General features: G+C 39.7%; 1 protein-coding gene across 2 annotated transcripts in view; it reads right to left on the bottom strand.

Moving 5' to 3' along the window:
- RORA (RAR related orphan receptor A) overlaps positions 1-26448 on the bottom strand; it is an 808767-nt gene that overhangs the window by 198090 nt on the left and 584229 nt on the right. For both annotated transcript variants that reach the window (XM_069596320.1, XM_069596318.1), the window contains one exon: positions 2294-2323. In XM_069596320.1, the coding sequence (XP_069452421.1) occupies positions 2294-2323 (30 nt within the window). The remainder of the gene's footprint in view (positions 1-2293; positions 2324-26448) is intronic.

The following is a 26448-nucleotide window of genomic DNA, read 5'->3' as shown; positions in this document are numbered from 1 at the left end:
GGACAGTTCAATTTCTCCCTGGTATGTGCAAAGTTTTGTGTCAACTGTCTATTCAGATGCTATTCTTCCCAGCTTATCATTGGGACATTTTATTTTGGGCCCTGTCTCCACATCATGAAAGTAAACATCAACCAAAAACACCAAGATGATTTCCAATCTAAATCGTTCTTATAAATGTAATATCGAAGCTACACAATAAAGGAAGTATTAAATCTTTCTACATTTACATTATGCTTAATCCCTAAGAATTTTCCTGCTGATTTTCATAGTTAGAAAGGCACTCAAAATCTACCCACTCTGGCTGTATCTTGATTTTGTTTTCAAGCAGGTATATCTGATAGAGTTCAGTAAGCCTCCACTGAAAGACCAACCTGTTACACTGCCTGAAGTGCCACCTTTTCTCGCTAGCTACCACTCTCATGCTGTCACCCAAATCCTTCCATGCATTTCAATCCAACCACAGGTTATTATTTCTGCAACAGGCCAATGAAATTATCCTTAGGGATGACAGTTCCTTGAAGGTCCTTATGGGTACATGGTCTGTATGTTAAGTAACATCTCTGGTCTCTGTCCTATTCATTGAATCCAATGGAGTTGAACTAGTGGTTTTGTTCACTTATCCAGGAGCCAAGTCATAATGCAAACAGTCAGAGGCTTTCTGTATATTGCCAGGTGGCCAGGAGTCCATACCCCAAACCGCCATCAATAGTAGGCACAATCATCCGCCCCTGTTCGGGAGAGGCCCAGGACTGAGCTAGCAGAAAGACTGAATTACTTACCACCTCTAGAGTGGGTCCCACCAGGCCAGGGACGAGCTCATGGGCAAGGCTGTGCAAGGAAGCTCTCTGTACCATGCCTGCCCTGCGGATATACAGAGGACTTCAGTCTCCTGCACTGTCAATCTCTCAGTCATCATGAGCTCAATTATGCACCGACAACAGCGAGAACAACAACGACGACGACGACAAAACAACCCCCAGAAAACTAAGGGCCACAGACTATCCTGGTGGAGGGACAGCCAGCTGGAACCGTGCATTGAGAGACGAGGTGCTGTCCTGAGCATGTGTCCATTACGGGCCTAAACTTCCCTCTATCCTCAAACTAACATTCCACTGGAGCCCACGGGAGAGCCACGTGGAGAGACTGCAGGACTGGGACCTAAGAGTCAGGCAACCATCAAACTGGGTGGGGTTGTTGGCTTTTGTGTGTTTTTTTTCTTTTTTGCTTTTTATGTTTGTTTTCTACAAATACAGATAGACAGACAGACAAATCCAAGAGCAGATTTTAAGAATCAACCGAGGCACAAGATAAACTACTTTGATGGTACACAGATTTTTTCCCCCTCAAAATGGTTCACATAAAATCAAAACTTTTCAAAGCATACATAGGAAAAATTGGGGGACACGTCTCTGTCGGCCCTAAATTGTGCCATAAGTATCTCCACTGCTTGCCTTAGAAGGATGCCCAAACATATCTCATAGGTAGCACGTATCTGTGGTCTAAAATAGTTATCAAATTCTAATGACACTCTTAATTCAAAGTCTAAATAATATGCTGGTCGAGTACAGCGAAAGTTGACTGCCTGCCATCAATGACATATTGATTTCATCCTGAGGTTCAAGGCACAGTCAAATTTGCTCAGAATGCAAATCACAACACTTTACATTGACGTGAGTTTGCAAACTTATGGTGGAGTTTGAATGAAGGCAATTGATGAAAGCAGTTGAACCTGAGAGGTGGGAATGAATACAGAGGATAAATTCAGCACACGTTTCCACATCAAACTACCCATGCGATTTACCAGGGCCCACAAAGGCCACACTCAGGGTCAACCGGCAGCACCCAGATTCCTGGTCAGTATCTCTGCTCCACAGACACAAGTACAAAACGACCTACATCGTGAATGGTGAGGAAAAGGAAACCCAAGTTTAAAAGAAATCAAGGTGATGTTTCCTGGAAACATACCAACTCCTCTAAGAAGGATCCAGAGTAAGGGTGACCAGTAAGTAATTAATTGATCCTCCTGGCTAGATTGTATGGTTTTTCTAAAGATGAATGCCTCGAATTGCTAGAATGTATCACACTATGCCTAGACCCTCTTTAACACACACTCAGTACAAACAGGTGGAGATGTACCACTTCCAACCACTACAGGTAGAGAAGTATGACCTGTACTGACCATGGATCACAGTTGAAACATTAGTTTATACTTGGAAGGGCCACAGCAGCCAGACATATGCGAATTCCAATTCTGCAGAAAACTTTGGACAAGAAAAAAAGATGCATTACTTACATGTATGGGTCTTCTTTGTTACTGAGATACCTAGAAGAGAAGAAACAAGGACAAAGGTGAGAAAGCAGCCTATGTGTATTTCTTAGAACATACATCATTCCCAGTGTACACTGAAATACATTTTGTTCAGATGGGGATGGAGAGGGAAGATGATTCTCATTTCACCTACAACATCACGGGATCTACCCCAGAGTAATGAAATCGTTCACCATGAGGCCAGCAAGCATTGCCTACTAGCTTAAGAGATTCTGTGGTTAAAAAAATAAATAAATAAATAAAATAAAAATAGAGGCATAGATAGTCATTAAACAGAGTGAGGGAAGACTCTTATTTTTTATTTTAAAAAGGGAAGATGATCACGTTTATAAGTAGAGTGGGAAAGATTTAAGATTTAAGGGAAAGATTTAAGAGAGTGAGGCCAACTTACTCAGACAAGAGTGAACCGAGCCATGGAGCGATTAATTTGCTCTGGCCATTGATTTCATGTTTACTTTTTAATGAAAATGACTTTTGCTGCTTACATGAAGCATTACACTTAATGGGGAGGGAAAATACATCCACAAAATGTGCCTCTCTGTCCGTACTCATTAAAGTCAGAAGGGGGATGAATGCTACTTCTGCAAATGGCAGCACAATGCACACAGACCACGTGAAAACACGAGGGATTCATGAGTCAGCAGCCCTGAGGCTTCCAAGCTGCTCTACAGAGAGCAGATGAGGAATGGAGCTGGGCAAGACTCAGCACATGAGGACCTCAGAAAGGTAATGTGAACGCATCCTTCAATGAAAACAGTGCTACTGCCATTTCCGAAGTGTTCCACTTATTAATTCTGTATGCTTCATTCTTCTTGGGGGATATTCTTAAAACGAAATAGGCTCAAAGTCTTAAAACTCTTGAAAACATTTAGCCTGTGACTAAGAAATGCGGTAAACCTTAAATGTGTTTTTTCTTTCAAGTTATTAAGAGAACTATTTAACCCTCCTTTAGAAAGGAACCTCATTGAAAAATTTGGCACCCACATCAGACCTATTACTTAGCTATGGGACGTATCATACAGGGAAGAAATCTGTTGTGAAAATCCATGGTAGACATTAAAAAAAAAAAAAGTGCCAAAGTTGTGTGCCAAGACCAAAATCACACACTTGTTCCCCCCACAACTTTCCAAAGGACTTATTTAGGGAAGCTGAAATTACATAGCCCAACTCAAATTCTTTTTTCCCTCCTTTTTATTGAGGAAAACGAAACTATTGTTTTTCATCGTGTTTGAGTTGGCTTTGCAGAGTGAAGTTAAAACCCTCTGCAAAGAGTTTTAAAGACTCTCTCACATGGGAACTAACCAAAGGGTTTTAGGAGTTCTTGAAATAAGCTTTTTCATGGGAAGGGACCTTCTCCCAACAGCAACAGGGAGTCAATTTGAAAATCTGAATACCATTTGCAACTCCAGCTCATGACACCAGCACCAATAAATTGATATATTAGTGCTCTTTCAGCATTATGAGAGCTATATGTGTACTTTCCTTAGGAAATAATGCTTTCTGTAAAAATCACTTTGAAGAGAAAGTGCTTATGCTGTCACTCCTGATTATTCAGAACCTTCACACAATTGGATTTAACACAGCCCCAAACGCACCTATCTATATTCGCTGAGTGTGGAACAATTTTTCCTGACATCCAAAGGCCTGATGAAAATACCACTGCTTTGACTTTTCTACTTAAATTTATTATACAGTGTGATGCAGGGTTCTCATCAAATATTTTCATGACGATTATAATGATAATACATTTTGAAAATCTTGCCAGGAAAACTGCTTGGTCTTTGCGATCAGAATAGCATGGAGCTAAAACTTCTCATATCTGTCTCCAGAAGAAAGTATGACTTCTGCAACAGCACAAACTCAGCCTTTTTTTTTTTTTAACTGCCAATTAGTGATCAGTATAAATAACTGGGGGATATATCTATACAAGAGCTGCCAGATTTAGCAGAAACAATACAGGATTCCCAGTTACATTTGAATTTCAGACACTAATAATTTATCTGAAATTCAAATGTAACTGAGCATCCTGTATTTTATCTGGCAACCCTAACTTATACAAATAAAGTGTAAATTATATTCATTACAGCAAGGAAAAATATACCAATAAGTTAGTAGATATACTTTTATGGAGAAAGGCTTAAAAAACAGATCCCTCTCACATTTTAAATATCTTTTAAAATGCATTACAACTCCTAATTATAGAGACAGAACTGTGTATAACACTTAATTTTCTTTTCCTTTTTTAACTTAAGAGCCATTATGAAGTCAAAATTATGTTTTCATAGGAAAGGAAAATGAACTGAAACAATTTGAACACATAAAAGACAAATTTAAAGAAATAATCAGAAAATTTCATGGAATTCCTTACTTCTTATTTTCTTAAAAAAAACTGTGATCACAGTAATGTCTTATGGTAGTTGTTTCCTCTATAGAAGCTCCAGTACTTCAAAGTAACTGACTCCACAGAAGTGGGGAAAAAAGGAGAAAATGTCCTTCTCATTGCACAAATGAGTCAACTCTGGAAAGTTTAACGAAGACAATAAAAATTTTCTGGTGGGAAGTGAATCCATGGTATGTATTTAAAGCTCTCTAAGGAGGTAAAAGACTGGTACTTGAAAACTATAAGACATTGATGAAAGATATTGAAGATGACACAAAATGATGGAAAGATATATGATGTTCTTGGACTGGAAAAAATAATATTGTTAAAATGATCATACTACCCAAAGCAATCTACAGATTTCAATGCAATCCCTATCAAAATACCAATGGCATTTTTCATAGAACTAGAACAAATAATTTCGGAGAAGGCAATGGCACCCCACTCCAGTACTCTTGCCTGGAAAAATCCCATGGATGGAGGAGCCTGGGAGGCTGCAGTCCATGGGGTCACTAAGAGTCGGACACGACTGAGCAGCTTCCCTTTCACTTTTCACTTTCATGCATTGGAGAAGGAAATGGCAACCCCACTCCAATGTTCTTGCCTGGAGAATCCTGGGGACAGGGGAGCCTGGTGGGCTGCCGTCTATGGGGTCACACAGAATCGGACATGACTGAAGCGACTTAGCAGCAGCAGCAGCAGAACAAATAATTTAAAAACTTATATGGAAACACAAAAGACTCTGAAATAGCCAAACCTTGAGAAAGAAAAATGGAATTGGAGAAATCATGCGCTGTGACTTCAGAAAATGCTATAAAGCTACAGTAATCATAACAGTATGGTATAGGCACACACACAAAATATATAGAGATCAATGGAATAGGATAAAAAGCTCAGAAATAAACCCACACACTATGGTGAATGAATCTATGACAGAGAAGGCAATAATATACAATGGGGAAAAGATAGTCCCTTCCATAATCATTATTGGGAAAACTGGACAGCTACAGGTAAAAGAATGAAATCAGAACATTTAACACATATGCTAAGACTCAAAATGGATTAAAGACCTAAATATAATACTGGAACTTTATAATAATATAAAACTTCTAGAGGAAAACATAGGCATAACACTCTTTTACATAAATTCTAGCAATATTCTTTTTGGCTCTGTCTCCTAAAGCAAAGGAAATAAAAGCAAACTAAACAAATGGGACCTAACTGAACTTAAATGCTTTTGCACAGGAAAGGAAACCATCAACAAAATGAAAAGACAACCTACCTAATGGGAAAAAAAAATTGCAAATGGATATGACTGGTAAGGGGTTAATATCTAACATATGTAAACAGCTCATACAAATCAACATCAAAAAGGCAAACAACTTGATTAAAAAATGGGCAGAAGCCCTGAATAGACATTTTTCTAAAGAGAAAAGGCAGATGGCCAGCAGGCATATGAAAAGATGCTCAAAATTGCTAATCATCAAGGAAATGCACATCAAAATCACAGTGAAATATAACTTTACACTGGTCAGAATGGCTATCATCAAAAACACATCACTCAGCAATCAGCTCTATAAATAATTTAAATGTACAGAGCCCTGTCCCCCAGCCTTAGCTAAGCCAGGAAGCCCCACCAGTGCTTGGGTCAAAGAAATACTTGAGAGGCCTGTGTACCCTGGCTTCTGACCAGCAGCCATTTCTTCATCCCCCTCTCCCTTAAACGGGTTGGCTAGTCTTCCATTTTGCTTTCTTGTCATTTCCCCAGAGGCTGCAAGATCCCTGTCTTTCTTGCTATAGAGCTTATCATTCCTGAGATCAAGGCTGTCTTGGTTGCCCATCTTTGTTTTCAGGTGGAAGGGGTAAGCCTTTTTCAAACCTAATGTTCCCAGCAGTGACTCAATCAAGAATTCCAGGATAGTTGGGTTTTCTAAAGATAAATAATGAGTGTTTAAGAGAAAAACAGCTCTAATTCAACCCAGAAGTGAAAAAGAATAGACTTTTTAAAGGCAACTTAAAAAAAATTATTTATTCATTTTGGCTGCATTGGGTCTTAGTTGTGGTTTGTGGGGCCTTTCACTGTGGCATGTGAGCTTCTCTCTAGCTGGCCCACAGGTTTCAGAATGTAGGGGCTCTGTAGCTATTGCGTGTAGCCATCATTGCCCTGTGGCATGTGAGATATTAGTTCCTAGACCAGGGATCGAACCTAAGTCCCCTAGGTAGATTCTTAACCACTGGACCACCAGGAAGTCCCAAGGTAGCTCTTAAGATAACTGGATTTGGAGTCCAGCTGACCTGAACTTATGTTCTTAGTCCATCCACTTTTTTCCTCTTGGCAGAGACCCTGGGCAAGTTACTTCACTTCTCCAGTCTCTATAATTGCGTATAATCAGAATAATACTCAAAAGGCTGTTGTGAGAGTCAAAATAAAAATGTGTAAAGAACTTTACAAAGTGGGGAGTGTGATATAAATGTTAATTATTAACTTTGATAAAGGATGGATAACCCACACAGTCTTGCTTTAACAAAGATGAATTAGAATGTTCTACCAAAAGTTATGCCTTAGCTTCTTATGGTATCCTGGGTTTCATACTGGTTATCAGATCAAGGGCTCTGACTTCAAAGCTTGTATCTGATGAGCGTTAAGACAGATAACCAAGTTTCTAGAAGTAAGTGGACTCTTATTCTAGACCCCAAACTTCACTGGATTTTACTCTCGAAAATCAAGGGAAGATACTTGCACATGGGCAGTTGGCCTGCGTGGACAAAGGACTTGGATCAGTACCACCAAAGCATGTTAAACCAAGTCCAGATGTTGTGAAGGTTTTGATCCACTTCCCAATGTCTGGGAAGTGATGGCAAGATCCTTCCCCAGAGATCTGCAGAGGCATGCGCTCTACAGAGATTGGGACTTCATGGAGTTGTGGAAGAGTGATGGCTGGAACCTGGAACTAACTTTCTAAACACAGACCACTCATACACCCTGAGCCAAAAGTGACCTTGCTGGATGATTTAACTTCTCTGGGGCTTAGTCTTCTCATCTGTAGAATGAGTAGCTGAACTACACGATTTTTTGATTTCCCTTCTAGTGTCTTGATCAGTGACTCCGTGCCCTGCTTTCAAGCTATCAAACCAAACTTCCTCTATGCAACAGGCCGCCAGGTCTATTTCTCACTGAGAAAAAAATCTCATGTAGCTCACAATCAAAGGCAACCCCCTGAAACTTTTCTTCTTTTTACTTTTAAAAACCAAAGAAGAAAGAAGGCAGTATCCACAAAAGGTTATATAAGGAAAAGATACACTTCTTTGGGGTGATATTTTAAAATTATCTGGGCTAGAGAAAAATGGTACCTTTTGATAAAATTGTGAGACTCCTTATAATCTTACCCTGCTCATTTTATGTGTGTGTGTGTGCGTGTGCGTGAGAGAGAGAGAGAGAGAGAGAGAGAGAGAGAGAGAGAGAGAGAGAGAGAGGGAGAGAGAAAAACATCCCCAGGTAATGCTTTAGAGTAATTTCTAACTTAACAGTGTGATAACAATTTTAAACTGCCAATTAATACCCTTAAAACTAAGGGCAAAAAAAATCTCCACAACAACTCTCCCCAAACTAGAACTTTGAATACAGCAAGATTCCTTGACTCTATTTAGCCAACCACACTTCAGAGTAATGAAAAGGAAATGTCATGAAAATATCATGGATTTATCACTGTCAGGATTATCAGTAGTTTCAGAGTTACAGTTATGATGGAGCAGCATGATATATCCCCTTGGTGCCAAGTCTTTGACCAATTAACTTCCTCGATGGACTTATTCTCTCTTGGTTTCCAGGCAATGGTACCAAGTTTAACTTTTTTTTTGGTAAGAAATGGCATCTTTCCTCCTCTCCAGACATGCCAATTACCATACTGGCATTTCCAGAGGCCCTGCATGATGGACGAATCCCTAGCTACAAAGAAGCCCCTTTGTCTCTTTGCTAATATTTAGCCCACAGCCCTTCTCTTGCCTCCCTCATGATGAGATAATAATTGTTGAGATAGAGACATTTGCAACATGGATAAGGTCTGTGTTAGAATAAAAAACAAAAGGAAAAGCAAACACAACAAAAAATAGCTGAAATAACATATATGCTATCATATATAAAAGAGATAAACAACAAGGACCTACTGTTTAGCACAGGGAACTACATTCAATATCTTGAAATAATCTATAATAGAAAATAATTTGAAAAGAATATACATGTATATCTACATATATCTATACATATATGAATCACTTTGCTGTATAACTGAAACTAACATAACACTGTAAATCAACTATTCAGTTCCATTCAGTTCAGTCACTCAGTCGTGTCCGACTCCTTGAGACCCCATGAATTACAGCACGCCAGGCCTTCCTGTCCATCACCAACTCCCAGAGTTCATTCAAATTCATGTCCATTGAGTCAGTGATGCCATCCAGCCATCTCATCCTCTGTCGTCCCCTTCTCCTCCTGCCCCCAATCCCTCCCAGCATCAGGGTCTTTTCTAATGAGTCAACTCTTCGCATGAGGTGGCCAAAATATTGGAGTTTCAGCCTCAGCATCAGTCCTTCCAATGAACACCCAGGACTGATCTCCTTTAGGATGCACTGGTGGGATCTCCTTGCAGTCCAGGGGACTCTCAAGAGTCTTCTCCAACACCACAGTTCAAAAGCATCAATTCTTTGGCGCTCAGCTTTCTTCACAGTCCAACTCTCACATCCATACATGACCACTGGAAAAACCATAGCCTTGACTAGATGGACCCTTGTTGGCAAAGTAATATCTCTGCTTTTCAATATGCTATCTAGGTATACTCCAATTAAAAAAAAAACTTAAGATATTGTGGAATTTGTATTTTCTTCTTTTTATTTTTAAATATATCAATGTTTCCCTATTTCCAGTGGCTGTGTATGGTGGAGAGGAAAAGAGGTGCCAAAAGATAATTAACAAATTTTTTACTGGGCCAGCTTGTTTCATGTGTCTACAGCGATCCCAGCACACTGACTCTTGGTTTTATTTCTAGAAAAGGAGGGCTCCAAATACAAAGGCCTTTGCAATACTCATTCTCCCTCCTCATGAGATGCTTGAGTTAAATAAGATGCCTATTGTTCAAGCTGCAGTCTTGGGAAAATGGCTTAACCTCTCTCGAACCTCTGTTTTCTTATCCATAAAATGGGAATAAAATTCTCAGTGCTAGGTTTATAGTAAGACTTAAATAATGTAATTGACACGGGACACACAGTGTAGTGCCTCTTTCCTACTAAAGATGTTTTTAATTGCAGATACTCTGCACTGGATAAACAGAGAACAATCCCTGGTTGGGGCGGGGGGAACTCAGGCAATGCCCATTAGAGCACTGCTGTTTAATGGGTGGATAATCTGGTAAATAAATATTTGAGAGCTCGGGCAGAACTTTCAAAATACAATCTGGAAAATTAGGGCTCCCTTCTGCCATATTATCAACAAGCATTGTGATAAGGTTGAGATCGTCTGGGTCCACCTGCTCCCTCCTGTACTTCTCTTTCACTTCCTCATCATAAGAAGCTGGTAGTTAAAACAGTGATCTATACGTAGCATAAGAACACAAAATAAGAAACAAGGCCCAGAATGTAAGATTTTTGTTTTCTGAATGGCTAACAATTGTTTCATAAAGAAAACATATCACTTTGTGCTGGCATCTGGCCCCACTGTCACCCATTCTGACTTGTCCTGTGAGCTTGCTCCATTCCACACTGTGTAGGGCAGAATCAACATAGGATTCAGATCAGGAACACAGCCCGAGAAGGTCTTGGCCAAACAAAATGATATTACAAAACAGCGTCCTTGCCTAGGACAAAAGAGCTATTAATGATAATCAGTACATATTACTGAAAGTGCTCCAAGTAATCTCTGGACTTTGTTTTAAAATTTCTTAATGGACACTAATGCTTAGGGTTCACTCAAAAGAGAAATAAATTATGCGCCAGGGTTGTGGGGACCAAGGACAACATGAGGAAGGCAACAAAGCATTAGCAATGTTACGACAATCAGACATTTTGTAATTGCATTAAAAAGCCTTTAAAATCATCAGAAATACTAATTATGATAATAAATAATACTTTAATGTGAAGTTTCTTTTCTGTTAGATTTGAGCCTAGGTTGAGTAATTTCGATAATAAAACTTCAGCTCTTTTACCAATCAAGGTACATTTTATAATACACACACACACACACACACACACACACACACATTTATAGTTCAGTTTGAAAAACGATTATGGGAATGAATAAGATATTTTTTTTTTCTGTTTTTTGAATTAAAAAAAAATCTTATTATTGCCCTCCATCTCTAGGTCATATTTCCTGACATATGTGGCCAGAAATATCTTTTAATTTTGGGCAGGCAGGCCAGAGTTATACTCGCTTTCAAGTCCTGCCTTTATCTTTGATGAAACAGTTCCAAGGACAAAACCTTATTTCTGGTCCCCCAGCGAAAGTAACATAAAGAGACCATCGTCTATCCTAGAAAGAAATTCTGAGACTAAACGTATTTGGGAAACATCCATCTTCTCTCTTTGAGATGATTATTCAGTGCATTATGAAAAGCCCATACCTAAGGAGGGTAATTTCTCCTCTGGCTTGCTGGTGCCGAATGTATGATTAGTACTAATGGACAGTAAGAATAATAAGAATCTTTATCTTTCAAATTTATTTTCTTTTATCAAGTCTCTATCCTGAAAATGGAGCTACCCATTAGATATTACTTGGATGACTTAAATTTGATCTTGGAGCTCTAGGCAGTGATATGAATGGGCAACTGTTAACACTTAACAGCTGAGCCTTCTGAAATTGAGTAGTTTTAGCTTATAAGTGAATGATCCAACGCAGGTAAAATTCAGCAGCTTTTACCATGCGTTTCCAGCAAATGCTTCATTTATATGCCTCTGAAATCTGTTGAAATTGCTCGTCTTTGCCACTAACAGGGCAGGTACTGACTTGTACGATCTATAGGAGACTTGTCTGGATGCTGTCAAACTCATGGCTACAGCTTTAAAGCCCACAGTCGAAGCTACCAGAGCTAGTTGGTTGCTTCATCATCAAAGATGATGAAGTTGGGGCACCAAAGCAAGTCAGGCTTCTCATATATTATGTCCTTGTATATGGATACTTCTCATATATTATGTATGTCTTTGTATACTCAACATAATCATATTTCATGGACCATGTTTTGTGGTCAGCATATCAGGTCAAGGCAAGTAATGATGGAAGAAATCTCACCTGGTCTGGAGCCACCCCAAACAGTTTGCTACTAATGTAAGAAGTGTGGATAGAGCAAGGGTATATTGGTTATGTCAAATGAGGAAACAACTCCACACATTCACTCATGTGGTGACTCACCTAGAAAGGAGAGGGAAGCTAATGAAGTGGAAGCAAGGAGAATTTGGTTCTAAATCAGGAGGAAATGAGCTCCACTCTCAGAACTAAAAACTCCAGAATTCAATGAGGATATCAAATGAATATTCAGAAATGGAGAGATGGCTTCAGTTATTCCTGAATGTATAGGATACCAAGGGTCTGTAAAGGTTTCAAAAAATGTCAACATTATCATCATCTTGAAGAAAGATGAAAAGTCCAGTTAAGTTAACTATATAGCCTTTCTCTTTTCCTCTGAGGACAACTTTTGGCGGTTTGTCTGGATTGACCACTGCTAGGTGACAATTCAAGAAAAGACAGTAGCCAGCAGGGCATATACTTTGCATTCACAGAACTGGTATGTGATCATTATTAGAGCAGATGCAGAAACTCTTTTCCTACATGAGATTTAGAGTTGAGAAAACTGGATCCCAGGTCAAGCTCTGTCACCTGCCAGCTGTGTGAGTTTGGCCAAAATACTTAATCTCTCTTGAGCCTCAGTTTCCTCATCTCTGAAACAAGGGAATTTTTTTTTTTTTCCTTTTTCATCTGGCAATTCAACTACTGGAAATGTAGGCTTAGGAAGTAATTACGGATTTTCATCACAACATTGTTTCTATTAGTAAAACATGAGGGGGGAACCATTCAAATGTCAACAGTAGATGATGAGTTAAATTTTTAAAAATGTGTGTTTACATAATGGAATACCCTACCATCATTAAAATAATGAAAACTTAATCACATAGAAAGATGTCTTAAGAGAAAGACTAAAAAATATACACAAAATTAATGACACTGGTTATTTTTGAGTGGAGAAATAAAGAATGATTATTATTTAATCTTTACTGTTTATACTTTTCTAAAATATCTATAATAAACCTCACAAATAAAATTTTAATAATAAAGAAAAGTCAACATTAAAATGACACTATAAATGGAAACATGACAATACTGATTTTTAGTATCACAAACATCACCTCTCTGAGACCAGTAGGAGACCAAGTTTCTTATGGCAACTACTAATTGTATTAATCATTACAGGAAATTCTATCTGCAGACTTTAGTGTATGTGTGATGGCATAGCTGGCAACTATAGGAGGCCCCGTGGTGATGGGCAATCTCATAGTACAGTTGACCCTTGAACAACTCAGGGCTAAACCACATGTAACTTATAGTTGGCCCTGTTAGCCCTCCATATCTGTGCTGCCTCCACATCTGTGGTTTCACCCAGCGCTGGACTGCATAATACTGCAGTCTTTAGTACTGAAAAATATCCACCTGTAAGTGGACCTGCAGTTCAAACTCATGCTGTTCAAGGGTCAGTTGAGGGACTTCCCTGGTGGTCCAATGGTTAAGAATCCACCTTGCAATGCAGGGGAGGGTGGGTTGATGCTTGGTTGAGGAACTAAGATCCCACAGAACGAGGAGCAACTAACCCCCAACACAGCCAAATAAAGAAAGAAATTTATTTTTAAAGGGTCATTTGGACTTTGTAAAGTAGTAATCAAATCACCAATCAATATGAAGATGGAGTTCTGAAAAATCACTTTTTAAGTTCAATGTATTTCACATAATATTCTAGAATGCAGTGAGAAACTTGGACTCTGATATTGAACAAATCTTGACTTCTGGGGAAACAAGGATCCTTTAGCTACTTAATAGAGATTTTGTTTATCCTGATGACCAAGGGTATCTGACTGTGCTATTAGCACATTCCAACACTCAGGCCCCCATAGGTTTGTGGGGATCTCTGCAGAGCAGGTGCAAACTCAGACACTGTTTACAAATTCAAGATAAGAGGTGGCCCTTTCGTGAGTATGCCCTGAGAGTCTCTGGGATTCAAACACTGTGTAATGTGATCGATCTTTGACAACAGAAGGACCAGGCTGCAAGTCTGGCTTCACCATCATCAGTGAAGTCTTTTCACTTTAGGCAAGTTTCTTAGTCTGAGCTTCAGTTTCAGTATCTGTAGGGTGAAGGTAAGAATATCTTCTCTGTGGGGCTTCTATGATCAACAAAGGTATACACACCACAAAGCTGAGAGCTGTTGATGGTTCCTGAATTCCATTATTTAAACTAGATATCTTACACCAATGCATTGGAATGACCCCATAGAAGAGGAAAGGGAAAAGGGCCTATATGACCTTGCATTAAGGCATTAAGGTGGCACTGAGCTTCAGAATAAACTATGGGTTCTTTTTGAGACTGATAAACTTTATTATAATTTGTTTGATCTCAGTTAACACAGCTCTTCTCTGCTAAATTTTTTACCCAGCCTTCCTCCCTCTATCCTTCCATCTTTCTTCCATCTTTTTTCCCCTCTAGTCTTAAGAAGGTTGTAATGACTTGAGCTATATCTCCCAAGAAGATATGGCCAAGTCCTAATACGTGAATGTGACCTTATTTGGAAATTGGGTCTTTACACAGATGTAACCAAGATGAGGTCATATTGGATTAAGGTGGGCCTGCAATCTAGTGACTGCTGTCTTTGTAAGAGAAAGGAGAGGACTTCCCTGGTGGTTCCATGGCTAAGACTCTACAGTCACAATGCATGGGGGCCTGGATTATATCCCTGGTCAGGAAACTAGATCCCACACACTGCAAAGCAGATTGAAGATCCACAACTAAGACCCAGTGCAGCCAAATAAATAATTAAAGAGAGAGAGAGAGAGAGAGAGAGAGAGAGAGAGAGAGAGAGAAAGGGGGATTTTGATCCAGTGACTCAGAAGACACACAGAGAAGGTCATGTTAAGATGGAGGCAGAGATGGGAGTGATGTAGCTACAAGGGAAAGCATGCTAAGGATTGCCAGTAACCACCAGAAGCTAGAACAGAAGCTTCCAGAAATTCTTCCCTAGAGCCTTCAGAAGGAGCATGACCCTGCTGATTTTGGACTTTCAGCAACCCTAACTGTGACAGAATACATTTCTGCTGTTTTAAGCCACCCAGTTTGTGGCAACTGGTTACAGCAGCTCCAGGAATTAATACAAAGGTCCACAAAATTTTAAGAGTTTAAGGAATCATGACAATACGCTGGATTTTTCTAAAACAAGATAGGGCAGTTTTCCTGCTACCCCTTCAAACCCATTCTGCTATCTTCCACAGCAGGTGCATTTCAGATGGGCAAACAGAGGGCCAGTTAGAGATTGCATTTCCCGGAGTCCCTTTGGGCTGGGCACGGCCACCATACTAGGTTCTCCCCAAGCACTGGGTGTGTAACTCCCATGTCACTTAAAAGGAAATGAAGGAAGCTGCTTGCCCAGATCGCCTCTCTCTCTCTTCCCATGGACTGGAACCTGCATGAGACCATGACCCAACTCCAACCATGGGGGAAGGGCCATCTTTGGTGGCAGGACCCTGGAGCTCATGAGCTGGGCTTCCCTAGCAGCCTCCATTGGCTGACACCACACAGATGAGAGAAGCAAATCTCTTCCTCACAGATGCCACTGTGTTCTTGTGTCTCCTTGCTACAGCAGTTTTTAGGCTTTATCCTAAAAAATATATCTGATTATGAAGTAACTCCTGTTAACAGTTTAGAACCACCAAATGTTAGATCCAGAAGAGTTTCAAGAAACTGTATCTCTCCCTGGATAAGGACTCAGAAACTTTAGGGCCTGAGAGCTATTAGGTGATGGGTTCCAAGTCAACCGACCAGTGAGAAGCAGAACAGAGAACAGTGCTCAGCTCTGTAGCCTCTGAGTCTGCCCACAGTCACACAAGACACCTCAGCAGTACCACCAGCATCACTGAGAAGCGTCACTAAGGCCAGACTGAAAATTTCAGCTATGAATAAGAGCATGTCGGTCTCCTGCTCAAATGCCTTCCACGGCTCATAAGGTCTTCCAGGACTCAGCCCACCTGGTTCTCCACCTCACGCCCTCTGCCCTCTGCCTGGCCTAGGTCACTCCTCTACACTGGCCTTCTTGGGTTTTTCTCTAAAGCACTGAGTTTGCTCTGGTCTTAAGTCCCTTATGCTTATGACTCCCCCTGCCTGGTTCAGTTTTCCTCCTGATCCCTCTATCACAATCACTCCTATCTCCGCTCACAGGCCACTTCCTCCCAGGATGTCCCCTGACCAGCTCATCCAGAATCGTGTTCCCTGCCCCATTCTTCACTTTGCTTTTACTTTTCTTCACAGTATTTCTCTTCTGACAGTATACCAAATGATTGTCAGGTGCCTCTTCAACAATGTCAGCTCTTGCAGGCAGGAACTTCGTGTTCTTGATTTACCACTGCGCTTTTAAGTGCTTAGAATGGTCCTTGGCACAAAGGAAGATCTTGAGAAAATTTGTTCAGTGAATGAAGATGGCTCCCAAAAGCCATGTGTCTAGTTTACTGACTGTGACCCCAAAGCTTAGTCCTCCAGAAATGTACAGAGGGCCCAAGGGGAATACAGATGGTGAGGCAAGTGCTAAATGAGATGGTTTAAAAGCACAGGAAAGGTTTTGCGCAGGTGAGGAGAAACCGGAAGGCTCCATACAAAGAGTGAGATGGGGAGAGAACACATACCGAGCCCAGCACCCACAGCAGAGGTCAGGCAATCAATAGCAAAGCTAAAATGGCCCTTTTAAACACCTCTGATAAGATCAATTTGGTCATTACCGGAGCTGAACACGGGGCACGTTGGCCTCATCTGTTAGCAAGATCTTTATGATCTTGTTAACGGATCCTGACATAGAAGCTGTAAAGGTTATAACCCAACTTGTAAAGCTAATCTCACATTGGCTGTGGGATAATAAAGAACCTACAGAAAAATTCCCACTTAGCCATATGCTACAGCAAGAAGTAAGGGTTTGTGTGGCTAACAGTTTAACTCTCCCACTGCCAAGATGGAGGAAGCTATTGTGGAAGCAATGATTTCACTACTCAGGGTCCTCAGATACAACAGCTTAGAGGCTGGGTTTAACAATCTCCCTTCTATTCAAAGTGACTTAAAAATAAAAGCCAGGATGCTACCACCACTGAATTATGCTGGGATCAAGAAGAAATAGCAACTTGGCAAAAGACTCTTTGCCCAACTTAGTTTTTTTTTTTTTTCCCAGAGATAGTTTTGTTTTGGGAAGCAGCTATATAACACAGGGAGCCCAGCCTGGTGCTCTGTGATGACCTAGAGGGGTGGGATGGTGAGGAGTGGGAAGTGAGCTCAGGAGAGAGGGGGTAAATGTGTGGTTATGGCTGAGTCCCACTGTTGTGCAGCAGAAACCGATGCGACGTTGTAAAGTATTTACTGATAAAAAATTTAAAAAGGAAAGAAAAGAAAATCACACTATTTAACTTGTTAAAACAAACAGTTCTGTTTTATATTTGTGTATCCCTAAGTTTAAATCCTTGTATTATTATTATTTTATATGTGAGCTTGGGGGCATTCTTCTTAAATAATGCAGCCTCATTTCTTGATTCATACCTTCCTGGACCATATGGTCCAGGGCATGTCTATGGAAGTAGTACAGAAAGGGAAAAACCAGTTTGCACTACACAGCAGGTCCAGAAAATGCAACAAAATATCACAAAACCTTTCTGAGTGGCCTTGAAAAGGAAACAAGGGGGAATGTGAGTGCACCAGGCATTTAGTTGCTACTGAACATGAAATATGTAGGGAAGATATGATACAATGTCTGAAATTTGATTTAAAATGCTTCAGCAAAGAAAAAAGGGCCAGATAAAGCAAGTGTTGCTGCTAAGTCACTTCAGTCGTATCCGACTCTGTGTGACCCCAGAGATGGCAGACCACCAGGCTCCCCCATCTCTGGGATTCTCCAGGCAAGAACACTGGAGTGGGTTGCCATTTCCTTCTCCAACGTAGGAAAGTGAAAAGTGAAAGTGAAGTCGCTCAGTCATGTCCGACTCTTAGAGACCCCATAGACTGCAGCCTCCCAGGCTCCTCCATCCATGGGATTTTCCAGGCAAGAGTACTGGAGTGGGGTGCCATTGCCTTCTCCAAAAGCAAGTGTGGCAAACCTAAAGTGTTGAATCTGAGTGTTGGGTATACTAGAGTTCATTGCTGTGTTGCCTCTTTTTATGCATGTTTGAAGTGTCCATGCCAAAGCCTTTGACTGTGTGGATCACAATAAACTGTGGAAAATTCTGAAAGAGATGGGAATACCAGACCACCTAACCTGCCTCTTGAGAAACCTGTATGTAGGTCAGGCAGCAACAGTTAGAACTGGACATTGAACAACAGACTGGTTCCAAACAGGAAAATGAGTATGTCAAGGCTGTAATATTGTCACCCTGCTTATTTAACTTATATGCATCATGAGAAACACTGGGCTAGAGGAAGCACAAGCTGGAATCAAGATTGCCAGGAGAAATATCAATAACCTCAGATATGCAGATGACACCACCCTTATGGCAGAAAGTGAAGAGGAGCCTCTTGATGAAAGTGAAAGAGGAGAGTGAAAAAGTTGGCTTAAAGCTCAACATTCAGAAAACTAAGATCATGACATCTGGTCCCATCACTTCATGGGAAATAGATGGGGAAGCAGTGGAAACAGTGTCAGATTTTATTTTGGGGGGCTCCAAAATCACTGCAGATGGTGATTGCAGCCATGAAATCAAAAGACACTTACTCCTTGGAAGGAAAGTTATGACTAACCTAGATAGCATATTCAAAAGCAGAGACATTACTTTGCCACCAAAGGTCCGTCTAGTCAAGGCTATGGTTTTTCCAGTGGTCATGTATGGATGTGAGAGGTGGATTGTGAAGAAAGTTGAGCACCGAAGAACAGATGCCTCTGAACTGTGGTGTTGGAGAAGACTCTTGAGAGTCTCTTGGACTGCAAGGAGATCCAATCAGTCCATCCTAAAGGAGATCAGTCCTGAGTGTTCTTTGGAAGGACTGATGTTGAAGCTGAAACTCCAATATTTTGGCCACCTGATGAGAAGAACTGACTCATCTGAAAAGACCCTGATGCTGGGAGGGATTAGGGGCAGGAGGAGAAGGGGATGACAGAAGATGAGATGGCTGGATGGCATTACCGACTCGATGCAAGTGAGTTTGGGTAAACTCCATGAGTTGGTGATGGACAGGGAGGCCTGGCGTGCTGCGATTCATGGGGTTGCAAAGAGTCAGACATGACTGAGCGACTGAACTGAACTGAACTGAACTGAAGTGTCCATAAGAAAATAGTCCTTATTGATGGAAAACTTTAAACAGTGGCTCTGTCTCCCTCACACAGAGTTTGTGAGTGACTGCCTGTGCAGGTGGATATGTAGCAGTCATATTTCCTCAACAGGTAAAGAAAGTGTTACTAGAGCAGGTTTCACACTTTGGAGAGCAGATACCTGCAGAGTATTTACTTATTTACTGAGTTATTCATTTACATTCTTATGAAAAGGAATATGTCATCACTTTTATTCCTCCTCTTTAATTCTCATTTACAATGAGGCCTTAGTTTTTCCAATCATGACATTCTCAACCATGATACATTGTAGGAACATACCCTCATTGGTTGATGAGGAAATGTCAGAATGCATTAAGCCACATGAAGGAAGCACTCAGTAGAACATAAACCAGGAGAACTGACTTTGAACCCCACCATCCCTTTGTTCTCAGCAGGCCACATTTTGTTGGCTGGATAAGGAGTCCCATTGGTGGCATATGATAGCAGCCCACCCTTCAAAGCTGGCCAGCTAAACTACACACAGACCTAAATAGAATCAGAAGTCTGATGATCCCAAACAAAAAACCTGAGAAATCCTGGCAACCCTTTTAAGTGGTTCTTTTCAGGTAAACGGCTGTCTCCACCTTGCAGTTCAGTCTCTCTGTAGGTAATTTCTTTTTCTTTATTTTTGTAATTGAAGGATAAATGCTTTACATAATTTTATTGTTTTCTGTTAAACCTGAACATGAATCAGCCATAGGCATACATATATCCCCTCCCTTTTGAACCTCCCTCCCATCTCCTGCCCCATCCCACTCCTCTAGGTTGATATAGAGACCCTGTTTGAGTCTCCTTAGCCATACAGCAAATTTCCGTTGGCTATTTTATCTGTGCTAATGTAAGTTTCCATGTTACTTTTTCCATACATCTCACCCTCTCCTCCCCTCTCCCCATGTCCATAAGCCTACTCTCTATGTCTGTTTCTCCACTGCTGCCCTGTATATAAGTTCTTCAGTACCATTCTTCTAGATTGTGAATATATGTGTTAGAATACAATATTTATTTTTCTCTTTCTGACTCACTTCACTCTGTATAATAGGTTCTAGGTTCCCCCACCTCATCAGAACTGACTCAAACATATTCCTTTTTATGGCTGAGTAATATTCCATTGTGTCTGTGGGCTACAACTTCTTTATCCATTCATCTGTTGATGGACATCTAGGTTGCTTCCATGTTCTAGCTATTGTAAATAGTGCTGCAGTGAACAACGGGATACATGTGTCTTTTTTCAATTTTGGTTTCCTCAGGGTATATGCCTAGGAATGGGATTGCCAGGCCATATGGTGGTTTTATTCCTAGCTTTTTAAGGAATCTCCATACCGTCTTCCATAGTGGTTGTATCAATCTACATTCCCACCAACAGTGCAAGAGTGTTCCCTTTTCTCCACACCCTCTCCAGCATTGACTGTCTGTAGACTTTTTGATGATGGCCATTCTGACCGGTGTGAGGTGACATCTCATTGCGGTTTTGATTTGCATTTCTCTAATAATGAGCAATGTTGAGCATCTTTTCATATGTTTGTTAGCCATCTGTATGTCTTCTTTGGGGAAATGTCTGTTTAGGTCTTGTTCCCACCTTTTGATTGGGTTGTTTGCTTTTCTGGCAATGAGTTGTATGAGCTGCTTGTATACTTTGGAAATTACTCCTTTGAAAGTTGTTTCATCTGCTATTGTTTTCTCTCATTCTGAGGGTTGTCTTTTCACCTTGCTTATAGTTTCCTTTGCTGTGCAAAAGCTTTTAAGTTTAATCAGGTGCCACCTGCTTACTTTTGTTTTTATTTCTGTTACTCTAGGAGGTGGGCCATAGAGGATCTTGCTTTGATTTATGTCATCGAGTGTTCTGCCTATGTTTTCCCCTAAGAGTTTTATATTTTAGGGTCTTACATTTAGGTCTTTAAGCCATTTTGAGTTTATCTTTGTGTATGGTGTTAGGAAGTGTTCTAATCTCATTGTTTTACATGTAGCTGTCCAGTTTTCCCAGCACCATTTATTGAAGAGGCTGTTCTTGCCCATTGCATATTGTTGCCTTCTTTGTCAAAAACAAGGTACCCATAGGTGCATGGGTTTATTTCTGGGCTTTCTATCTTGTTCCATTGGTCTATATTTCTGTTTCTCTGCCAGTACCATAGTGTCTTGATGTCTGTGGCTTTGTAGTATAATCTGAAGTCAGGAAGGTTGATTCCTCCCACTCCATTCTTCTTTCTCAAGACTGCTTTGGCTATTCGGGGTCTTTTGTGGTCCAATATGAATTGTGAAATTTTTTGTTCTAGGTCTGTGAAAAATGCCATTTGATAGGGATCACACTGAATCTGTAGACTGTGCTTGGTAGTATAGTCATTTTCACAGTATTGATTCTTCCTACCTAGGAACATGGGATATTTCTCCATCTGTTTATGTCATCTTTGATTTCTTTCATTAGTGTCTTATAAGTTTCTGTGTACAGTTTTTTGGTCTCCTTGGGTAAGTTTATTCCTAGAATAATTAATTATTTTTGTTGCAATGGTGAATGGGATTGATTCCTTAATTTCCCTTTCTGATTCTTCATTGTTAGTATATAGAAATGCAAGTGATTTCTGTGTATTGATTTTGTATCCTGCAACTTTGCTAAATTCACTGATTAGTTCTAGTAATTTTCTGATACTGTCTTTAGGGTCTTTTATGTACAGTATCATGTCATCTGCAAACAGTGAGAGCTTTTCTTCTTTTCCAATCTGGATTCATTTTATTTCTTTTTCTTCTCTGACTGCTGTAGCTAGGACTTCCAAAACCATGTTGAATAATAGTGGTGAAAGTGGACACACTTGTCTTGTTCCTGATCTTAGGGGGAATGCTTTCAGTTTTTCACCATTGAGAATAATGTTTGCTCTAGGCTTATCATATATGGCCTTTACTATTTTGAGGTAGGTTCCTTCTATGCCCATTTTTTGAAGAGTTTTAATCATAAATGGGTGCTACATTTTGTCAGAGGCTTTTTTCTGCATCTATTGAGGTTATCATATGATTTTTATCTTTCAATTTGTTAATATAGTGTAACACACTGATTGATTTGCATATATTGAAGAATCCTTGCATTCCTGGAATAAACCCAACTTGATCATGGTGTGTGAGTTTTTTGATGTGCTACTGAATTCTGTTTGCTAAAATTCTGTTGAGGACTTTTGCATCTATGTTCATCAGTGATACTGGCCTGTAGTTTTCTTTTTTTGCATTGTCTTTGTCTGGTTTGGGTATCAGGGTGATGGTGGCCTTGTAGAATGAGTTTAGAAATGTTTCTTCCTCTGCAATTTTTTGACAGAAGGATAGTCATGAGCTCTTCTCTAAATGTTTGACAAAATTCTCCTGTGAAGCCATCTGGTTCTGGGCTTTTGTTTTTTGGGAGATTTTTGATCACAGCTTCAGTTTCAGCGCTTGTAATGGGGTTGTTCATAATTTCTATTTCTTCTTGGTTCAGTCTTGGAAGATTGAATTTTTCTAAGAATCTGTCCATTTCTCCCAGGTTATCCATTTTATTGCCATATAGTTGTTCATAACAGTCTCTTAAAATCCTTTGTATTGCTGCATTGTCTGCTGTAATCTCTTTTTTGTTTCTAATTTGGTTGATTTGATTCTTCTCTCTTTTTTCCTGATGAGTCTGGCTACAGGTTTGTTAATTTTGTTTATCTTCTCAAAGAACCAGCTTTTAATTTTATTAATCTTTACTCTTGTTTCTTTCGTTTTCATTTATTCCTGCTTGGATCTTTATGATTTCTTTCCTTCTGCTAATTTTGTTTTTTGTTTTGTTTTTGTTCTTTTTCCAGGTATTTTAGGTGTACAGTTAGGTTGTCTATGTGATGTTTTTCTTGTTTCTTGAGGTAGGATTGTAACGCTATAAACATCCCTCTTAGAACTGCTTTTGCTGCATCCCATAGGTTTTGAGTTGTCTTGTTTTCATTGTCATTTGTTTCTAGAAATTTTTTGACTTTCCCTTTTGATTTCTTCAGTAACCTGTTGGTTATTTAGAAATATTTTTAATCTCCATGTGTTTGTGTTTCTTACAGTTTTTTTTCTTGTAACTGATATCTAGTCTCATAGCATTGTGGTCAGAAAAGATGCTTGATATGATTTCAATTTTCTTAAATTTACTGAGGTTTGATTTGTGACCCAAGATGTGGTCTATTGTGGAAAATGTTCCACGTGCACTTGAGAAGAAGGTGTATCCTTCTGCATTTGGATGGAATGTCCTGAATGCATCAATGAGTTCCATCTCATCTGATGTATCATTTAAGACTTGTGTTTCCTTATTAATTTTCTGTTTTGGTGATCTTTCCATTGGTGTAAGTAGGGTGTTAAAGTTTCCTATTATTATTGTGTTACTGTCAATTTCTCCTTTTGCTTCTGTTAGTGTTTGTCTTCTGTATTGAGGTGTTCCTATGTTGGGTGCATGAAAGTGAAGTCACTCAGTTGTGCCCGACTCTTCGTGACCCCATGGACTGCAGCCTACCCCAGGCTCCTCCATCCATGGGATTCTCCAGGCAAGAATACTAGAGTGGGTTGCCATTTCCTTCTCCAGGGGATCTTCCCGACCCAGGGATAGAACCCAGGTCTCCCACATTGCAGGCAGACGCTTTAACCTCTGTACCACCAGGGAAGCCCTAGATATTTATAATTGTTATGTCTTCCTCTTGGATTGATGCCTTGATCATTATGTACTGTCCTTCCTTATCTCTTGTAACCTTCTTTATTTTAAGGTCTATTTTGTCTGATATGAAGATTGCTACTTCAGCTTTCTTTTGCTTCTCATTTGCATGGACTATATGTTTCCATCCTCTCACTTTCAGTTTATATGTTTCTTTAGGTCTGAAGTGGGTTTTTTGTAGACAGAATATATATGGGTCTTGTTTTTGTATCCATTCAGCCAGTCTGTGTCTTTTGGTTGGAGCATTTAATCTATTTACATTTAAAGTGATTATTGATATATATGTTCCTATTGCCATTTTCTTAATTGTTTGGTGTTGATTTTGTAGATCTTTTTTCTTCTTTTCTATTTCTTGACTCTGTAAGTCCCTTTAATATTTGTTGTAAAGCTGGTTTGGTGGTACTGAATTCTCTTAACTTCTGCTTGTCTGAAAAGCTTTTTATTTCTCCATCAATTTTGAATGAAATCCTTTCCAGGTATAGTAATCTTGGTTGTAGATTTTTGTCTTTCAGTACTTTATCCTGCCATTCCCTTCTGGCCTGAAGTTTCTGCTGAAAGATCAGCTGTTAAGTGTATTGGGTTTCCCTTGTATGTTACTTGTTGCTTTTCCCTTGCTGCTTTTAATATTCTTTCTTTGTGTTTAGTCTTTGTTAGTTTGATTAGTATGTGTCTTGGCCTGTTTCTCCTTGAGTTTATCCTATATGGGACTCTTTGTGCCTCTTAGACTTGATTGTCTATTTCCCTTTCCATGTTGGGGAAATTTTCAACTATAATCTCTTCAAAATTTTTCTCATATCCTTTCTTTTTCTCTTCTTCTTCTGGGGCCCCTATAATCCAAATGTTGGTGCATTTGATATTGTCCCAGAGGTCTCTAAGACTATCCTCAGTTCTTTTCATTCTTTTTACTTTATTCTGCTCTTCAGAAGGTATTTCCTCCATTTTATCTTCCAGCTCACTGATTTGTTCTTCTGCTTCAGATATTCTGCTATTGATTCTTTTTGGAATATTTTTAATTTCAGTAGTTTTGTTGTCTCTGTATGTTTATTCTTTAATTCTTCTAGGTCTTTGTTAATTGATTCTTGCATTGTCTCCATTTTGTTTTCAAGGTTTTTGATCATCTTTACTATCATTATTCTGAATTCCTTTTCAGGTAGTTTGCCTATTTCCTCTTCATCTATTTGGACTTCTGTGTTTCTAGTTTGTTTCTTCATTTGTGTAGTATTTCTCTGCCTTTTCATTATTTTTTTTTAACTTACTGTATTTAAGGTCTCCTTTTCCCAGGCTTCAAATTTGAATTCTTTCTTCCTTCTGGTTTTTGTCCTCATAAGGTTGGTCTAGTGGTTTGTGTAAGTTTTGTATAGGGTGAAATTTGTGCTGAGTTTTTGTTTGTTTGTTTTTCCTCTGATGGGTAAGGCTGAGTGAGGTGGCAATCCTGTCTGCTAATGATTTGGTTTGTATTTCTGTTTTCTTTGTTGTTTAGATTAGATGCAGAGTCCTGCACAGGGTGCAGGTGGTTGGGTGATGCTGGGTCTTGTATTGAAGTGTTTTTTTTGTGTGTGAATTCTCACTATTTGATACTCCCTAGGGTTAGTTCTCTGGTAGTCTAGAGTCTTAGAGTCAGTGCTCCCACTCCAAAGGTTCAGAGCTTGATCTCTACAGATGTCACTGAGTCCCTTTCACTTCCCTTCAGCATGTCGACATCAAGTGGAAATGGCATGCATTTGGGAGGCAAGAGGCTAACAAGCAGGAAGCACAACTGAGCCTGAGATTTGTTCAACCTTGGTGGGGACCTCGATGTGGTCCCGTCCTCTGTGCAAGCAGGATATCTTTTTTAAAAATTTATTTTATTGAAGTATACTTGATTTACAATGTTGTGTTAATTTCTGCTATACAGCAAAGCAATTCATATATATGTGTGTGTGTGTTCTTTTTCATATTCTTTTCTGTTATGGTTTATTATAAGATATTGACTATAGTTCCCTGTGCTATTCAGTAGGATATTGTTGTTTATCTACTCTATATGTAATAGTTTGTATCTGCTCAACCCCAAACTCCCAACCCATCCCTCCCTCACCTCCCCCTCCTCTTTTGGACCAGAAGTCTGTTCTGTATGCCTCTCTGCAGGTAATTTCAGTTCATCATCTAGAATAGCAATCTGATCCTCATTTAACAAGATGGAGCAATCTCCATGAGGATTTTTTTTCTCTTTTTTTTTTCTTTTCCGAGTCCTACATTAAAAAAAAAAAAAACTCATTTGAAGATTATTCAAGGGCAACTTGCAGTTTGCTATTGTAACAATGTATTCACTCTTGGACACTGGACAGCAGATTTTCCACCCATCTTCTGATTCCCTCACCTCTCTCTGTGAAGTAAGTAGTGAGGATATTGTTAAACCATTTTTTTCTGCGAGAAAACAGTGTCAGAAAAATGGAGGGGCATGTTCAAGGTCAACTGGTCTCTGTACGGTAGAGCTGGGGCCAGAGCTCAGCCA

The sequence above is a fragment of the Ovis canadensis genome, chromosome 7, assembly GCF_042477335.2.
Source record: "Ovis canadensis isolate MfBH-ARS-UI-01 breed Bighorn chromosome 7, ARS-UI_OviCan_v2, whole genome shotgun sequence".
In the NCBI taxonomy this organism is placed as follows: Eukaryota; Metazoa; Chordata; class Mammalia; order Artiodactyla; family Bovidae; genus Ovis; species Ovis canadensis.
Note: the sequence above shows the minus strand (reverse complement) of the source record. Positions and strands in the feature narration are given on the sequence as shown.